This window comes from Sinocyclocheilus rhinocerous, unplaced genomic scaffold (assembly GCF_001515625.1).
Source record: "Sinocyclocheilus rhinocerous isolate Xijiao unplaced genomic scaffold, SAMN03320098_v1.1 scaffold352, whole genome shotgun sequence".
NCBI classification, from domain to species: Eukaryota; Metazoa; Chordata; class Actinopteri; order Cypriniformes; family Cyprinidae; genus Sinocyclocheilus; species Sinocyclocheilus rhinocerous.
This window is the reverse complement of record NW_015642448.1, coordinates 2,287,244-2,305,823: the sequence shown is the minus strand read 5'-3', so window position 1 is coordinate 2,305,823 and position 18,580 is coordinate 2,287,244. Positions and strand designations below refer to the sequence as shown.

Sequence of the window (18,580 nt, the reverse complement as noted above, 5' to 3'; positions counted from 1 at the left end):
TAATGATTAATCAAATCACCAAAAATGTTTACTATGTCACTAATTAACTAGTTTTAAAATCAAAACAATCTAATTAAATATTTCAATTGTTTACTTTCAAGTCATGTGACATTAACAAGCATCAGAGAACTGTGAACATTTGAATGTGTTGTTAAATTATTGATTTATTAAAGTATTTGTATTACAATTATATAATCTGATTACGTAATCCAGATTACATGTAATTTGTTACTACCCAGCAATGTATGTATGTATGTGTGTGTATATATATATATATATATATATATATACACACACACACACACACATATATATGTATGTGCACAAAAATATAGTAAAACCAGCAATATTGTGAAATGTTTTTTCAATTTCAATTGAATAGAAATTTGAAAAGAAAAATAAATTATTTCGAAAAAATCTTACTGATCCCAAACTTTTGAATGATAAGGTATATAAGTATGATTTTAATGCACTAAATATTTACATTCAAGACACCCCTAAAAGATGAACCAGCAGTTAGTATTGTGAATATGTTCAGTGTATTGAAACAAAGGCATGCTACTTGTATTTTTGATGTGTCCTCTTTAATAATGCAACAAATCCGACACTTGATTTTTGAAGTGCCATGCATTCACATTAGCACATTACACAAACATTACCCAGTCACATTAGCATGAATATCATGAGTAAAGCTGTGCTAACTCCTGTTGCCTTTGTGCCTTTTCCTCAAAACTCAGAGCTGTGTGTGTTCTCACTACTTTATACTGGCAGTAAACATTCAATTCACTAACACTTAACACTTGCTGATTTCTTTTTTTCATGTCCAGTGAGACCACCTTGGCAATTGAATCGCCATTGGCTAGTAAATTTTTTTTAACTGAAAAACAGCACAGATCGCTTAGTGGAGAGTGAAACTCTGATGCGCTCAGTCAGAGAGTGTTCGGCGAGTGAAAATATATCTGAGCTAAACTTATACTTAGCCTCCAACTCACACACTGACGAGTAAAATCTGAGAATTTATTAGCAATTGGCTAATATTAGACATCATTTAGTCGCCAGAGTGAAGATTTAGTCGCATATGCGAGTGATTTACTCGCAATGTAGAGGGTTGAGATATGTGTAAATAATGTTGATTGATTTGATTTAATGTTGGTTTTAAAATCAGATATGAACACTTGTCATCATATCAGTTCTGAATTTTCTCAATGTGTCAATCATCTGCCATTTTCGCCTCAAATCCTGCTACTTTCTCTTTCTGTTAAAGGTCTTTCCTTGCTGCTGAATGGCTTTACTCTCTAGAGCTTTGGACTGTGATTGTCCAGTGGATAGACAGTCCAGACTTGTATTCTTCTGTGAAGAGCCTTCTTGTTGGAAACACCTCAAGATTTTGACAACATAGTTAATGGTCTTTTAAGAAGACCTCACTTTCAAGATGAATGAGGAAAAGGCAGTGGCAAGGTAGTTTCACTTCCATTATTGAAATTATCTATGTGCTCTGAATCAAAGGTCAAAGCATTTGTCAAGAGTACTTGAACATTGAGTTATAATAGTGAATTTACGGGCACTTCAGTTCCTGTTTAGGAGCTTTCCTTCACTGCTGCCTTCTGTAAAATTAATTTAAGAACATAAATAAAAGGGCCTTAAAAAGGGTCTTAAAAGGGCCATGGTGGCATATTTATTACATTATGCAACATAAATTATATGCTCAAAGTCAGCATAAAATCAAAACTGAGTTGCTTAGAACTGAAATATATGTGCTACTAACGCCACTAAATAGAATGTGTCAGTCTTCCATTGTTTGGACAAAGAGATATCCCAAGTTCACACTGTGTTACATCATGAAAAAATCTGAAGGTACCTTTATTCCATAGTCATATACAATGTCATTTAGAGGGCATGTGTATCCAGGTACATTTCCTAATTAAATACTGGATCCGTTTTAAATTAATAGCCAGTTAGACTGTGAAGACTGGTTATGGCAGCTACACGATCTTCATTTAATAAAACCAGAGCAGAGCAACCTGACGTATCACACTGCTTTATTCTCAATAACATGAAAAGCACTAAGCACCTCCTGTCTATGCCCAAACAGAAAAATCCTTTCCAGCAATCCTCGAATGTGCAATCACTTCTCATCAGCTTTTTTTTTTCAAACAGAAACAAGCGTCATAAGAGACTAGGTTTGTTTGTAATACTTAAAAACCCTCAAGTGCTTGCTGATGCTGATAGAACATGAGCCTCTGGTATGTACATGTGTATAGATTAAAGAGTCTACTAAGCATTAGCAGACGTAATATGCTGGGGAAAAAAATGATAAAAAATGCATCTGTGTGATATTTAGCTTGAGTATCAAAAACATCCTTCTAAAAAACGATGTGTGCGTCACAACAATAAAGAGACAGAGGAGTGCTGTAACACATTTTGTTTGTCTGAGTTTCGTGCTATATCTCAAACTTTATACTGTATCTTAAAAGTAATGGTCCTTTATTGGCATTGATGGTTCCATGAAGAACCTTTACCTAAATAAATCAATAAATCCACTGCTCTGTTGTCTCCTCTGAGGCTGGGACTCTAAACGGTGTTCTGTGCTCGTCTGTGCAGCCAAAGACAGAACAGTTAGCATGTTTTGCTCAAACTTTCGCCATGGCATTAGAGCTAGTACACCGTTGTCACTAGATGTTCACTGAAAGGTTCTTTGTGGAATTTTTTTTTTTTTTCCTATGGTGTGAAACCACCCTTCACTCTTACAAATAAAGGTTCCAAAAGGGGGGTTTCATAGAGATGCAGTAGAAGAACCATTTTGGGTTCCCCAAAGAACCTTTCAATCAACAGTTCTTAAAATAAATGTTTTTCTTATTGTGAGGATTATTTTAATAATCTAACCTTTTCTCACTTTAAACAACCTTTTGCGCAATGGAAAGGTTCCATGGATGTTAAAGGCTCCTCATGGAACTGGCAATGCCAATAAAAAATCTTTATTTTTAAGAGTGTTGTGAAACCTTTATTTTTAAGAGTGTAACATGAACATAATTTTGATACAATTTAAATTAATATATAATTAAACAAGAATTCATTGTCTAATCAAGTTTACTAAAGAATGATTTCACAACTATAGCTCATTTCTAAATAGGCAGTCATGGCCTAATGTTTAGAGAGTCGGACTTGTAACCCATAGGTTACGGGTTACTGGCTGCCCACTGCTCTGTCTCTCTCTGTGTGTGTGTGTGTGTGTGTGTGTGTGCGCGCTTGTGTGTGTGTGTGCATTTGGATGGTAAACAAACTCTGTGTGGTGTTCATGCAGCTTGCTTAATATATATATTTAATAAAAATACAAATTACAAATTCACTCAGACCTTTGGATACATTTTAGCTTAAATCTGTGTATATTGGTAAATAAATAAATGATACATACATATATACATATAAAATGTGATTTTATGTTACTATATTTTATTACACTTAAGGATGAAATATTTTGATAAACTCCTAGTGGTTCAAACACTGATACTAAATGATTAAACGGGTTGTAGATTCAAACCCCAATATGAGTTGCTTCATAAACTATCACCACTGTGTTCAAGACACTTTGGTTGCTCCGGGAGGATTGTCCCTGTAATAAAGTCACTTTGTATTAAAGCATCACCAAAATGACTTAGTAAGAAGAAGCCAACCTACTCACCTGTCCACACTGATCACGCACAGCGTCATGATGGATGCAGTGCAGCACATCACATCCATGGCGATGAAGATGTTACAGAAGACCTCTCCAAAAAGCCACTTTCCTCCCGTGAGGTCCGTCACGATCACGAATGGCATAACCACAATAGCCACGGAGAGATCCGCCACGGCCAGAGACACCAGCAGATAGTTGGACGGCTGTCGGAGCTTTTTAACGACGCACACCGCGATCACCACCAGCATATTTCCAATCACCGTCACGGTGGTGATGATGGCCAGCATCATTCCGATGACAATCTTCTCCGCTGTGGTGAAATCGAGCAATTGTTCCCCGCAGGATTTGTTCCACATGGCCATTGAGATGTTGTAGAATAAGTGTGAGGAACCATTGAGAACTTCCGACGCGACCTCAGGGTGAGTGAACGAGAAGAAATCTAGCGAGCCCGATGAGTTGAACATAATCCCTGCGCCTGATGATGAAGAGCTCGCCAAGAGTGCGCTCCGTGCGCCAAACGCATGCTGAAGCGAGCGCAGGTCTGGGGTGTCTTCCAGGTTTCCAAAAGAAAAAAAGGCAAGTTGTACGGATACAGCAAAGAAAACTTAAATAAACAGGAAGAAGGAGGACAATCACTGTGGTTTGGCTGTATATTGCGCGCGCTTGGAGAGGCTGTACAGTCCTTGACTTGATGCAAGTGACAATTCGGTTCTTCATGCGAGGAAGTGTGTGAGAATTGCGCACTCTAGTAGGTTAAACGCGTAACTTTCTCATCAAAGGGAAGCGGTCTCAGCTCCACCTACATTAAGATATTTTTCTGTCTTCTATTTTGCAGGAAGCACAAGAGTACCGCACTTGACTGCTTTGAAACATTCGCTCTCTAAAAGATCTCTCTCACTTCAGTTCTCAGGCATTTCACTTGTCATTTACTGTTTTCTTTATTATTGTTGTAGTTTTGTGCCTTATTGCATAACTACAAGGGAAAACATTGCATATAGCATTTTACTATTTTATTTTTGGACATCTTATATTTGGACAGTGGAAAGAGGAGAATAATAAATAATAATATCGCCCATACAATCTTTCAGATATCACTAAAAGGTGTTTTGAAAGAGCACATCTGTCTCAGTGAGGGCTGTTTATAGAAAGCCCTGTTTATAGCGAACAAAGACAATCAATTTCAATAAAGCTGCGATTTCCGATGAGCAACTGCAAACCCTTTGTATCTATGTGGGCGTGTCCAATTAATATTTTTTAATTTATGCAAATACGAAATGACTTCATGCAGCAACATCCAATGGGAGTGCAGACAGTGGAGGTCGCATGGTTAGGCTTGTGAAACAATAATAATAATTGTAGTACTAATCATTATTATCATCATCCTCATGATAATAATAATAATAATAATAAAAGGAAAAATCAATTTTGCATGTTTGAGTTTGCTGACATGTCTCTTGGAGCGGGGTTTTAGAGATTGAGGGGGTGTTCTAATTCAGTGGCTGAAATAGCTTACAGCACCCTTTTATTGTAGCCTTGTGGTTAAAGATCTAGGTTGATGAACAAAAAGGATGTAGGTTCAAACCCTGCAAGGGGTGATTCATGACCACTGACAGAAAGGCCCTTAAACCCAGGTTTCTTCAGGGGAAATTGTCTATGATATAAGTGTACTGTAAGTCGCTTTGGATAAACCGTCAGCTGAAAATGCTTATAATTTTAGACTTGCCAGAACACCATGCAGAGCTCTAAGAGAACAAAAGCCCTGAAAATTTGAACAATCAAAACCTATCTCTTGAATGTTGACAGCTACGGAGACAAAAAATAAAAGACATCCTGTACTGTATGTGAATGGTGAGCACTCAACCTCATGGAATTAAGTGGCATGGAAAATGAATCTGTAATGAAGCAGAGAATTGCACAGAACAGCATGTTCCCAAGCTAATGTGGCTAAAGCCACTATCATCACCATCATCTTCTTCGTCATTGTCCAACAGATGGAGCATGTCACCCCCAGGGCCTTATTTTAGAATCTGAATGCATGATTTCTGCGATCATTTCTTTGGTTATAAAGTTATAACTTGTTTTATGAATTAAAGCTACAGGGTTAGATTTTTAGACTGAAGTTAAAGGAATAGTTCACCCAAAAATGAAAAATTGCTGAAAATGTATTCACCCTCAGGGGTGAGTAGCCAAACCTAGATGAGTTTATTTTTCATCAGAACAGATTAGGGCTGCACGATAAATCGCATGCGATATTTAACGCGCATCTTGTCAGAAAGCCGGTTCTGTAATCAGCGGTAAATCTCCATCACCTGCTGGCTTTCACATGGAGCAGCATTAACTCCAGAAATGCGGTTGGGAACCCCTGCTTTAAAAAACTGCTTCTGGCCAAAATGCCAGCCCACTACCATAATACAGCTTTCTCCTGTTTGTCCTCTCACATCAAATTTCATGGACATGTTTGTTTATAAATGTTTTCGCTTGTAAAGGGCTTGGTCTGTGCATATTTCTCACCTGATTCAGCAATGGATAGAGGATTTGTATTTTAACTGGAAGCAATGGTTTAAAGTTAAAAATGACTTGATGAATTTGTTTCTTATAAACAGCTTTTCACTTCACAGAACGTTAATTGATGGACTGGAGTTGTGTGGATTACTTGTGGGTTATTGTAGTTGTTTTTGTTGTTGTTGTCTTAGCTGCTTAGACTCCCATTTTGATGGCACCCATTCACTTCAGTGGATCCATTGGTGAGAAAGTGTTGTAATGCGAAATGTCCAAAAATCTGTTCCGATGAAGAAAAAACTCGTCCACATCTTGGCTGGCGTGAAGGTGATTACATTTTCATTTTGGGGTGAACTATTCCTTTTAAGGGATAGACAAAATAAATAAAAATGAAAATGCTGTCATCATTTACTCACCCTCATGTCATCCCAAAACTGTGTGATTTTAGATATTCTTAAAGAATGTTGGTAACCAAACAGTTTAGTTTCCCATTGACTTCCAGTGTGGAAAAAAACAAAACAATGGAAGTCAATTGGAACTGAAATGCTTTCATTTTTGGGTGGACTATCCTTTTAAAATCATTTCATGCTTGCTAGAAAGGTCAGTATGCCAGTTACCAGTCACCATGCCAGTAAAGTAGCTGTATCCTATGCCCCAAAATATGTTGGCTTCTCTTTTGATGTTCAAGGTCAAAGCACCTGGGTCAAGTGCTGCTAGAAAGATGAAAGCCAAACAGCTGCTTTGACCCAGCATGCTCACTGCTTCCCTCAAGCCTTATTGGTCAATATTCAGAGTAGCCTAACGTGCAGAGTGCTGATGATGAGTGTCAGCTTAAATTAAAAGTCATTGCAGTGATTTGCTTCTGATGAGCGACACTGACTATTGCTGAAATTTCCCTGTTTATATTGAAATGCTACACTTCAGTTATGAGCTTAAGTCAGTATACAGCTGGGAAATGTTTGTTTTCTTACAAATCTCATCTGTATTATGTGTAGGTCTATAATATAATAACAGTTCTATGATAAAGATATTAATTACACATTTTTTTTCAAGAAGAGAATGAGATCAAGGCATGACATGAGGCCTGAGTTGAACCTGCATCTCATATGAGCCAAATTTGAATTACATTTTTATGATCGACATTTAATTTAGAAAGCTAAATCTCTGAACTATTTAAAGGTGCTCAAAGTAGTTCATTCCTCATTAAAAAAGTTTTATGTAAAAATAAATGAATAGAAGTTTAGAAAAATTAAACATGTTTAAAATGAGAGCGCGAGTTTGCGGTGTGATACGAGAGACACCCATGAGCCTTCATATACACATCAATGCCAAGTACGATCACGAAAACAGGAAATATCAGATCACTGATTGCCGCATTTTACCAGTCAAATAAAAAAAAAATGATTTTTCTATGTGGGTTTTTACAAGAAAATAATAAAGTGTGCGTTTTACAAGAAAATACTATTTCAGTCTTTCTACTTCAAAATTTCAGTTTAATTTGATGTATTACTTGTTGTTTCTTTGTAATTATTTGATAAATTTATTCATTTCAGAGTGAAAATTGTTTCAAAGTAAATTTTACACCATTTTTTTTCTGTCTGCTGTCTTTGCTTCACAACTCAGCATAGTCAATGGTGAAGGGACATGTGCGCTTGATATACGTTTTTTTTTTATCACAACAGTTTTGAGCCTTTTATAGTTTGATGGTTTAATATACCATAGAGACATTATCCTGAATTTCCCTTTTTGTGCATCACCTTAATCTTCAACCTGAGAATTTGGGATCATGTGGCAGAGCTAAGTTTCCTTCCAGTAGTTTTGTTCGCTCTTTTGATAATGAACTGAGATGTCTGTTGAGCTCAAAGACATGTTTGTGGCTGCATAATAAAACAGTGTTTACTCTATGAAGCTTGTGTCTTCACAATCATACAGCTGGGAAAATAAAGAAGAAATGTGTCACACAATCCTCTAAAGGCAGGGGACAAAAAGACTTTTTGGCAAGAGGCAGGAGATGTTTGACTTGATGGGCTTTCTTTTAATAATAGCAACACTGGTGGCTATATACAAACTTGCTATGCAAATGTATAATTGAAATTTCCTGACTGCATAATGAATTTAAAATTTTACAAATTTACATTTTACAATTACAACTGTGGCAGCAATAAGCTGTTTGTTATAAGTATGACAATAACTTTCTATTTAGTATAACAAATTGAGTTCATTTGTTGAGCTTTTCAGAATCTTTATTTTTCTAGTTACCACTACACAGAGCATAATGTTAGAATAAGAAACAAAACCTGAAGAATATTTCTGAGATACTGAGTCTATAAGTTTAACAATAACAGGGCAATATAAATGGAAAACAGCACCAGATAAGTCAGAGTTGTAGTTTATCTGTTAGTTATCTCTCTCCTGAACGGTGAAACAAATAGAATACAGTATCTCTAGAGAATTCCACATATAAGACTGCAGCATCATCTGTTTTGTGAAAATATTTCTTGCCTTGACATGGTGAACCTTGTTCAGTAGTGGCAAGAAAATGAATTCTCATGCAGCAAAGGTTTGGGGGGAAAAGGGGTGAACACTTAAACTATTCAAGTGTTCACTATTCAAAATAGACAATTACTTATGCTATTTTTCTTTTCAACTGACGTTTTCTGTTGACTTTTGAAACATTTCATGCAAATCCAGGTTTGTAGTTATTAGTTAAAATCTTGTCGAAGCTTGCATTCAAAACCAAATCAATTTTTACTTATTTTCTGAATTTAGCTTCTTTTAAAGGCAGAGTAAGTGATTTCTGGTAGCCAATGTTGATATTTGAAATCACCAAAACAAACACGCCCCTACCCCAAAAGGGTCTTGCCCCTATTTTGATAGCTCCGCCCCACACATACGTATGCAACCCAGGCAACGATTAGTTCTGTGAAACAAAGCAAAACCAATGTTACACCGTGTCTACGGACGTGAGCGGCGCAGCGCAACAAATCCCCGACAGAAAACTGCTGCCGGGTTCTATTTATGACGTGCTGACACAAATTTCAAATGGTTTTCAACGGTCGTTTGATCGCGTCCAGTGTAGGCAGACTTTAGCTGTTGTAGACACAGTGTTACTCACCTATTGAGAAGAAACAAAGCAACCTCGGCATCCGATCGCAGGCCTCCGCTCCTTGAGTTCTCTCCAGCGATGGAAAGCTGATCCGATATTTACACGGGTCCTACTTCTTGCCCTATCGTTCCGCAGACGTTTTCCTCTTTTGTTTTTTATCCACCATCTCTATCTCTCTGTCGCTCGGCTCGCTAATGTCCGTCCCATGCACTGAAAGCTCTCTCCTCCACATCACGAGTAGACACGCCCCTTATTGCTGATTGGCTACAAGTTTGTTTTGCGATTCGGCCCGAATCAGTTTTCTAAAGTGTTTTTGAAAAATCACATACCCTGCCTTTAAATGTTATGGAACTGTCCTCATAGAGGACACCAAGCATGAGGGGGTTAATGCTTTGCCATTTCATTTTGATTAAATCTCCTGGGCACAGCAGTTGAATTTTGTACTTTGTAGAGGACTTTTGTATTTTAGACATTTCTCTGAGACCACACACGTCACAGTTTTAAGTGGTGTGTCACAAAGAGGACATCCTGGGCTTTCAGAGATGCTAAATTTGGCAGTTTGTCCATGATCGCGCCCTTTGGTTTTAGAAATATCTGACAATATCAGAAATATCCCACAATCTTTAGAGGGATAGAGAGAGGGAGAGGAGGTATTGAGTGTTTTTCTTATAATTATAATTTGTATAGGATCGATCTTCAAATAAATATCTCTGGAAAATTTTAGAGAATTTTCAGTCAATACACACTTTTCTTTTGTACAAATACATGCATGTATACAAAAATAAGCATCTTTTTTTAAACATCTTTGTCAAATTTTTATTAGGCCTATATCAGGATTATATCAGATATAGAAAAAAAGATAAAGATTGATTGTTTAATAGACATAATTTTTGCTTGTCTTATTTTAATGTGCCACAATACTGTCTACAGAGATAAATAAAATCTTAATAAACAAGGAATACATTTTTTTTTTCATTTCTCTTATGTTTGGGGAAAAAACTAAATGCCAAAACATGTAATTTTTTTACATGTTTTATTTGAGTTATTATAACTCGAAAGTGTTTCCAGTCGAATGATTCATGAATTGGTTTGACCGAGTCACGAATCGCGAATCTGACAACACTACTGAATTAGTATTTGTTCAATTTCAGTCTAAAATATCTGGCTGTTGGAGCGAGCGGTTCATCGTCTCACTGAAGTATCGACTACAGGTACATTTGCAGGTAGCCTACATTTACACCCATTTTACTACTTCATGCACGCGTCAACCTGATTTGTTTCTGGAAATAATCGAATAGAATTGTTTTTGATTTTGTTTTTTGCTACTGCGTTCGTCATTCTGTCGAATAATCAGATCAATTTGATTTAGCGCGCTGTCTAACGTTAGTTGTTAGTTTGCGGATTAAACTTTACGGTCGACATGCAAAAGCCAAAAAAAAGTACTAAATAAACGTAATCTTCCAATAGCAATCTAAAAATGTCATTAAATAAAAAATAAAAAAAATTCAGCTATTATTTTAGACGCTTGTCATGCAGGCACGTGCTCATGTCGATTGAGATAACGAACTTGAATATCTGACTAAATGTTTGCAAAAATGACATTAGCCTTGATTACAGCCGGTAAAATTATATATTGGGCGTACTAAAGCATGTTTCTTGTGCTTCAGTGCGCATATTTGGCAGAAATCTTGCAAAGTGACCCATTAATTGATTGATTTTGTTGCCTAGTTTTAGATTAACTCTTGCACATGTGCTTAGAAAGAGTGCAGTGAGATTTACTTTTATGATTTAATGCTTTAAAGCTCTGCAGTGCTTTGACAATGTTATAGATAGACATGTCAAGAAAACCTTCATTGATCTCTTTGCTTTGTTTTTGTCAGTTGCATTGAAGTGCAACAGAGCAAGAAATGGATCCAAAACGACCACCCTATCCTGGTCCCCCAGGGGTCACCCGCATACCATGGATGCAGTCAGCAGAAAATCAGGGTCAACCGCCAGACCAGCCCCCATTGGGACGGGCCAGAGGTCTCGTTCTGCCTAAAGATGAACCTCTTCTTGGACGAGGTAGAGCCTTAGGCGTACCTGGAGAAATGCCTGTGCAGATTGGGAGAGGAATAACTCAGTCTGTAAGTGAGCTTCCGGTGGGCATTCCTAGAGGAGTGCGATTACCGATAGAAGAGGGAGGTTTTGGAAGAGCCCGAGGTTTTTTGCTGCCCACTCTGGATCCCACTGTTGGGATAGGGAGAGGGGCTGCTGTGGGACCAGTATCTATCCCGGACATCGGAAAATTAGAGGCACATGAAAAGATGCCTGAGCTGCAATCACAGGTGACTCCAACGGTTGCCAAGGTAAGTAGAAGACATGGTTAGGGCTGTGCGATTTGGGGAAAATAAATCAAATTGTGATTGAAAAAAAATTAAAATTAGGATTGCAATTTAAAATGTGATTTAGGGCTGCACAATTTGGCCAAAATGTTGTCATTATATATCAATATGGCTGTGAAATAATATTATTACTACAAAATAAAAATATAAAAAACAAAATAAGAAATATTACTGTTATAATATTTCACTGTAAAATATAAACACAGAATGTAAAAGAAAAATAATAATTTATATTATATTATAACTTGTATGGCTGTATTATTATTATTATTATTATTATTATTATTATTATTATTATTATTTTAATATTAAGCCAACTAACTTTTAAAGCAAAGAAACTGCTGAATTTTTGTGCAGTATCATTAAGGGGATTCAGTCATTTCTGCAACACACACATTCAATCAGTCACACAGTTCTCTTCCTCACAGTTTGGAAATATATTCTTAAAGCTGTAAAACATAATAAATAGCAATTTATGCTGTTTCTGTTATTATTATTGAAGACAGTTAATGGCTATGTTACTCTATTCACAACATCTGTGAACCAAACTGCTCTGAGATGCTGCAAACACCACCGGATAATTAGCTGCTTACGTAAAAGAACACAGTGCCATGCTTTATTCTGAAACACGCAGTGCATATATTTGTTTAATAAAATTGCTGCCTCTATGATTTGATAATCACACTAAGCCATATATCACGATTTAGGTTTTATTTCAATTAATAGTTATTTCATAAAATGAACCATAAGTGTTTATTGTTATACAAGTTTCAGATGAACACATTTGAATTAGCAATAGATTTATGCAATAAGTCTCAGGCTTGGCTTTCTTTTAGGTTGATGCTCCTGGGCCGGGGTCATCGCTGGTGTCCATGTTCAGGGGCCTGGGCATTGAGCCAGGAAAGACATGGGACAGAGGAGCTACACCTCTTGGTATGAGAGAGAAAAAGTGAAAAGCTTTATTTTTGCTTCATTGTGTATGTATATCTTTAAATTAATAGTTCACGAAAAAATTGAAGTCCAGTCATCATTTACTCTTTTTGACATGACCAGTCACTCCAAACACCAAAAATGAGAGCTTGGCACCACATTTTTTTTCCCCTTTTTGTATTTGTTTATTTCCCTTTATTTATTCTTTATTAATGTTTTTTTATATATATAATTATTTCTATTCAGCAAGGATGCATTAAATTGGATCAAAAGTGACATTTATAATGCTGCAAAAGATTTATTTTCATATAAATGCTGTTATTTTGAACTTTCTATTCACCAAGAAATCCTAAACAATGAATCACGGTTTCCACAAAAATTTTAAGCAGCACAACGGTTTTCAACATTGATGATGATATTAATAAGAAATGCTTTTTGAGCACCAAATCAGCATATTACAATGATTTATGAATGATTATGAGATGGGAGTAAATTCAGCTTTGTCATCACAGGATTAAATTACATTTTAAAATACACTCCAAATAGAAAGGAAAAATTGAAATCGCATCATATGACCCCTTTAAATAGAAAGGTTATTTTGTTATTTTACCAACCCCAAACTCAAACTTTAATCAAACTCATAGCTGTTTTATTATTCATGTCAGGACTAGGTTGATTGGAGTGGGTATTAAATTGTGTGCCATCATTCTTGTATCCTTGGCAACACCAACAAAGTTGAATAGTCACCACTTAGACGTGCAATTTACTGCTGAAGACAGCGGGAAGGTCAAGTAGCTAATAATGAAAACAAACTTAATCTGCAATGTAAATACAAATGATAAAAGTAAGCCCATTAATCTTGTATTTAAGAGCTTTTTTTGTGTATGACTTGAAATGTAGTGCTTGAAATAGTCCTTGGCATCTGAATCAGTGACCTTTCTGTGTCTTGAGGAACAACTCTTGAGGAACCTCTGATTTTTTCTGGGTGCACTTAAAAAAAAAAAAAAAAATTCTCAACACAAACATGACATTTTAAGATAAGACTTTCAACCTTTTCCAGCACTATAACACTATATGGCTCATTGTCACAGTGTTTCTTGTGTCCCTAATGCACTGGTTCTGGAATTGATCAACTGTCTTAACCAACATCTACCAATCAATAGCTACTTGATATATTTGACACACGCTGTCAGATAACAATATTAATGTCAGTACCAAAAAAAGTACTAAAAAAAGTTCTGAACCTAATTATACTTCAGATAAGTCACTTGGCGTTTATGACATAACTGGAGAGGATGCTGTTTTAATCTTTAAGAATGTAGTGAATGTTGACATCTAATCATAGTTACCTATTTGGAATTGTGTCAGTTAGGGCTCTATGAAATTTGTTTTATTACAAATTCCCTTTTATTTTTTTATTTCTGGATTCATTTTTAATGGCTTAATTCAATTTAAATAATTAAAGAGTATGTCCATTCAATTGAATTGGTAAAACTTTAGCAATTTAAACATGTATTAAAATTGTAACAATAATATGTCCCTATGAAATGTTTTATTTTTTCAGAAATTCTGTGATGTATGTTTTAACTTCTTTGGATTCTGTTTTATGATTTAGAATCAGAATCAGAAAGAGCTTTAGTGCCAAGTGTGTTTACACACTCAAGGAATTCATCTTGGTGTCATTGATTGCATTTAATTGATGTAATCAAATGAATGCAAAAAACTATTAAATGAATCTCTACACAGTTAATCTTTTAAAATGAAATTTAAATTTTTTTATTTTTGCAAACAAAGTGCTGCACAACAGAGGTTTAGTGTTTAAAAAATTGATGAAAAAATTGTGTGATATAGCTTAAAATATTTCAGTAAACTATAACATTATTCTTATTACTTTGAGAAGTACATTCTACTGTGCAATAATATATTTCCATTATACTTTCAGGTTACATAAAACTTTTATTTTGACATGTTGAAGTGAAGACCATGTAGTTTCTGTGTTTGTCATACAACGTTTTTTTCAAATGAAATTATGAAATGCTGGTGAAGTGACTCACAGTGCAGCTCTGGAGATGAAGTTCGTATCCTCATATAGTGAGACGGCAGATGCTGAAAACACCACAAGTGTCACGTGCTTGAAATTGTGGTTAACAAAACTGTGGCAGAAGATGCAAACTTCATATTAAACTGCAGTCTTTTTATGGTTTGATGTTTACAGTCTCTAGCCCATATCATGATTCGATTAAGTGTACAGACGTACTTTTATTAATCCAAATTTTGCAAAACATAATACAGTAAATTCCATGACAAGATTCTGTTTCCGTTTTCTGCATCACGGAAATCATAGGGCCCTAGTCAGTACAATTGGATGTAGTTTTTTTTTTTCGTGATACTTCAGGTCTTCCTCTCCATAATTTGTATTCATATGATCTTCAGTTAATGAAGAAGCAGGTTGTCTAAGTGTAAACTCTGAAACCAGCATTTCTCTGTGAGTATGACTCTTGTTATTTGTCTGTACTGGATGTTATTTTTTCTGTCCTAATTCAGGACGGGGGGCAGCAGGCGATTTTGGGGCAGATGTACAGCCTAAGCCGACCATCATTGGGGCAGCCGCTCTGACTCCAGAAAGAGAAGAAGCTCGCTTAGAAGAATCCATCAGGTGATGTTGCTTGCTTGTTTTCTTAGTGCAGTTTCTTGGATTTGCTCATTTTCTCCATCTTTTATTTGTACATGAAAAACATTAAGTAATAATTCACCACAAAAATAAAAAAAGGTTCACCTTAATGCCATTCCAAATCTGTATGACTGACTTTGTTCTGTAAGATTGTAAGTGAATAACAACTCAAATCTGTGTCTGTTCTGCTTCACAAATGAAAAAGTCATACAGGTTTGGAATTGACATGAGTGATAGTAAATGCTGACAGATTTTTTTTGGGTGAACTATGCCTTTGAAGGATGATTACTGAAATGCATCAAAATGCTGGTAAGTAGGGTTGTGACGGTGAGGAAATTTTCCCACCGGTTAATCGACGTGTGACAACACGGATAATACTGGTATCACCGTGGGGGCGGGGCGTTCCCTCTTTTCCTCGCTTTCCTTCGCTTTTAAATAGCTTGTAAAAGCGGTGTGCACATTTTACTTTCACTTTCAAATAGCGGCAATTCGGCGTAAAGCAATTGTTTGTTTGAATTTTTCCTCGCTTTCCTTCGCTTTTAAATAGTTTAAAAGCGCCGTGTGCATTTTTCGAATTAGCATCAATTCGGCGTCAATTGCTTGAATGCAACAACAAAACACAACATCAAACTCACTTTAGCCTATATATAAAACATAGAACTTTTATTAACAAAACGAATAAAAATACACCATGCTATAGGGCAGGCTATGCCTAATATAAAATAACAAATAACTTACATAAAGTTTAAATAGGTATACAAAACTGGAAGTAAGTAAACATGTAGCCTATAATATATAGCCAAATAAATAGGCACGGCATACACCTTGATGTCAAATAAAATAAATAAATTACACAAAGTTTAAATAAAGTAAAAATCAGCAAACACTGTGGAACCAATTAAATAAGAAATGAATGTTTAAAAAAACTTCCAAAATCACCTTAGATAAACGGCAAAAGTCAACAGGCTTTTCAAAATCCAAAATACTGCCAAACAGGTAGTTTGCTTGCTTTTGCATTTCGTTTCGAAACTAAATCATCCGTGATCGTCTTGTCTGTCCCACCTCACTCTTCTTGTCAGCTTCTCACGTGATAAATTAAATCTGATGTGATGCGACTGTCGTTCGGCACACTGCATTGAGCAGCCGCATTCAGTTTTTAATTGTAGTGTCTGTTCTTTTACTGAACTAAATGATTTTTATTACTATAAAAAAATCAAAACGACGGTGGGGGTCGGTGACGCGGTGGGCAAGTGACGTAACCGGTGTTGCGGCTTAACAATGGTATCACCGTCAGCACCGTCTATCGCCGCTAGCCTATAACGGGCACTTCTCGTGTGTATTGCCATCTTATGATAAATCGCTTGTTGTATTCCTCAACTGTAAGTCAATTTGGATTAAAGCATCTGCCAAATGAGTAAATGTAATTTGAGTTTTGCTTTGTGTGCTTGCAGTTTCCTGGGCAGAGGATTTGTTGGTGTTGGCAGAGCAGCATTGCCTCATATGAGTGTAGGTCGTGGACCGATTGGCTCATCAGGCCCCGTGTCTCCCATTGCTGCCCCACTCTCCCTGTCATCTGCTACCTCCATCTCTGAAGATGCCCCAGTTCCTCCAGGAACACCACCTAAAGTTGAAGTGAAAATTGAGACCGTGAAGTATGAATTCTCTTTCTGTGATTTATTGTCCTGTTTGTAAAATTTGATCATTTTAAGCAAGTTTTTTTTTTTTTTAAAGAAATGCTGTTCTATTGAACATTGTATATATCAAAATATCCAGAAAAAACTGTATCCCAGTTTCCACAAAAAAAATTAAGCAACACTGAAGACACTGAAGGCTGGAGTAATGCCTGCTGAAAATTCAGCTTTGCAATCACAGGAATAAATTAGATTTTAAAATACATTACCTAAACTACAAAGCAGTTATTTTAAATGATATTAATATTTCACAATATTACTGTGTTTACTGTAATTTTGAATAAATGCTTCCTTGATTAACATAAGACTTACTGACCCCCCACCTTTTGAACTGTAGTGTACATTATATACATTGTAGCATTGTTGAGTTATAACCCAATTCTGCCTAATTTGCAAATTATTTATTTCATTGGTGCTGTTCTTTAACGAATCAATCCAACTAGTTGGTAGAGACTAATGTTTCTTTTCTACAATGTGTTCCTACAGGGAGCCTCTGCAGAAAATGGGAACAAAAGGCAGTCCCGTATCCATCGGGTCAAACTACATACCCATCCGTTGCAAAAATGAAGCTGTGTTTCAGTACCATGTTACTTTTACGTGAGTCTTTTTTATCTGTACCGTATTTTTTTTTAAACAAGGTAACATCACAGTTACAAACACAAACTTCAGGCATTAACTCGTACATTGTTCAGAGCTAATGCTATGTAGTATTGATTGTTCAAAAAGGTCAGTAATGGCCAGCAAAGTATGAAGATAAATTGGTGCACCTCTTCATATGCATTTTTTCAATGAGAATATGATGTTTGCCTCTGCCTGTCGGAATAAAGTAGATGTTTAGTTCATGTCTTATATAGTAACCAGTATTGATTGAATAATTATTATTAGCAGCATCTTTTTTTAGAGAAAACATGATTAATGGCATTAATGATCAGCTATTGAATTTCAGCCCGAACGTTGAGTCTCTCGGTATGCGTTTCGGTATGATGAAGGAACATCGGCCTACTACGGGAGAGGTGGTAGCTTTTGACGGATCCATCCTCTATCTGCCCAAACGTCTTGAAGAGGTTCGTGTGCATGTTAGATGTTGTTGTTTTTCACTTTAAACACACCTAATTACCCAAACTTACCTAGGCTTTGCTGTGTAACAGGTTGTTCATATTAAAGCTGAGAGAAAAACCGACAATCAAGAGATCGACATCAAGATCCAGTTGACAAAGATTCTGCCACCCAGCTCTGATCTATGTATCCCGTTTTACAACGTGGTCCTAAGGAGGTGTGTATTCTCTATGTATAATATATTGATTCTCAAGACACCACAGGTCAGATGTGTTTGTAATTTGTTCTTCCTGTTTTTCTCTTTCATGGCTTGAAATGTCCTCTGAGAGAAAACAAATGTGCTCTTTCATTAATGTATGACCTCACTAATGGTTTGAAATAAGAGTTTGATGTATTACGTAGACATAATGTAATGTTCACAGTGCAAAGCTCCTTCCCTCATTCATCCAGCACGTTCATGGAAACTGAACTGCAAAAACAGGTGAGTCAGAAATGGTTTTGACATTAGAACCATGAGAAGAATCTTTTGCCTTGGATGAGAGTGTGAACTACGTTGTTACATCAAGGTGG

The 18,580-nt window shown here is 36.2% G+C and overlaps 2 protein-coding genes across 4 annotated transcripts in view; one reads left to right on the top strand and one right to left on the bottom strand.

Annotated features, from left to right (window-relative positions):
• Positions 1-3,675: 3,675 nt before the first annotated feature.
• Positions 3,676-4,520, bottom strand: LOC107755817 (5-hydroxytryptamine receptor 7-like). The gene has a single exon (XM_016572736.1). The coding sequence runs from the start codon at positions 4,135-4,137 to the stop codon at positions 3,676-3,678; it is 462 nt and encodes a 153-aa protein (XP_016428222.1). The 5' UTR covers positions 4,138-4,520.
• A 5,884-nt stretch (positions 4,521-10,404) lies between these two features.
• Positions 10,405-18,580, top strand: part of LOC107755876 (piwi-like protein 2) — a 28,424-nt gene continuing 20,248 nt past the window's right edge. For 2 of the 3 annotated variants that reach the window (XM_016572836.1, XM_016572834.1), the window contains exons 1-8: positions 10,405-10,489; positions 11,159-11,626; positions 12,499-12,595; positions 15,137-15,248; positions 16,715-16,915; positions 17,441-17,551; positions 17,901-18,018; positions 18,103-18,227. In XM_016572836.1, coding sequence (XP_016428322.1) covers positions 11,186-11,626; positions 12,499-12,595; positions 15,137-15,248; positions 16,715-16,915; positions 17,441-17,551; positions 17,901-18,018; positions 18,103-18,227 — 1,205 coding nt within the window. In that variant the 5' untranslated portion in view covers positions 10,405-10,489; positions 11,159-11,185. Of the gene's footprint in view, positions 10,502-11,158; positions 11,627-12,498; positions 12,596-15,136; positions 15,249-16,714; positions 16,916-17,440; positions 17,552-17,900; positions 18,019-18,102; positions 18,228-18,580 lie in introns of all 3 variants that reach the window. The other variant, XM_016572835.1, reaches the window with a different exon arrangement.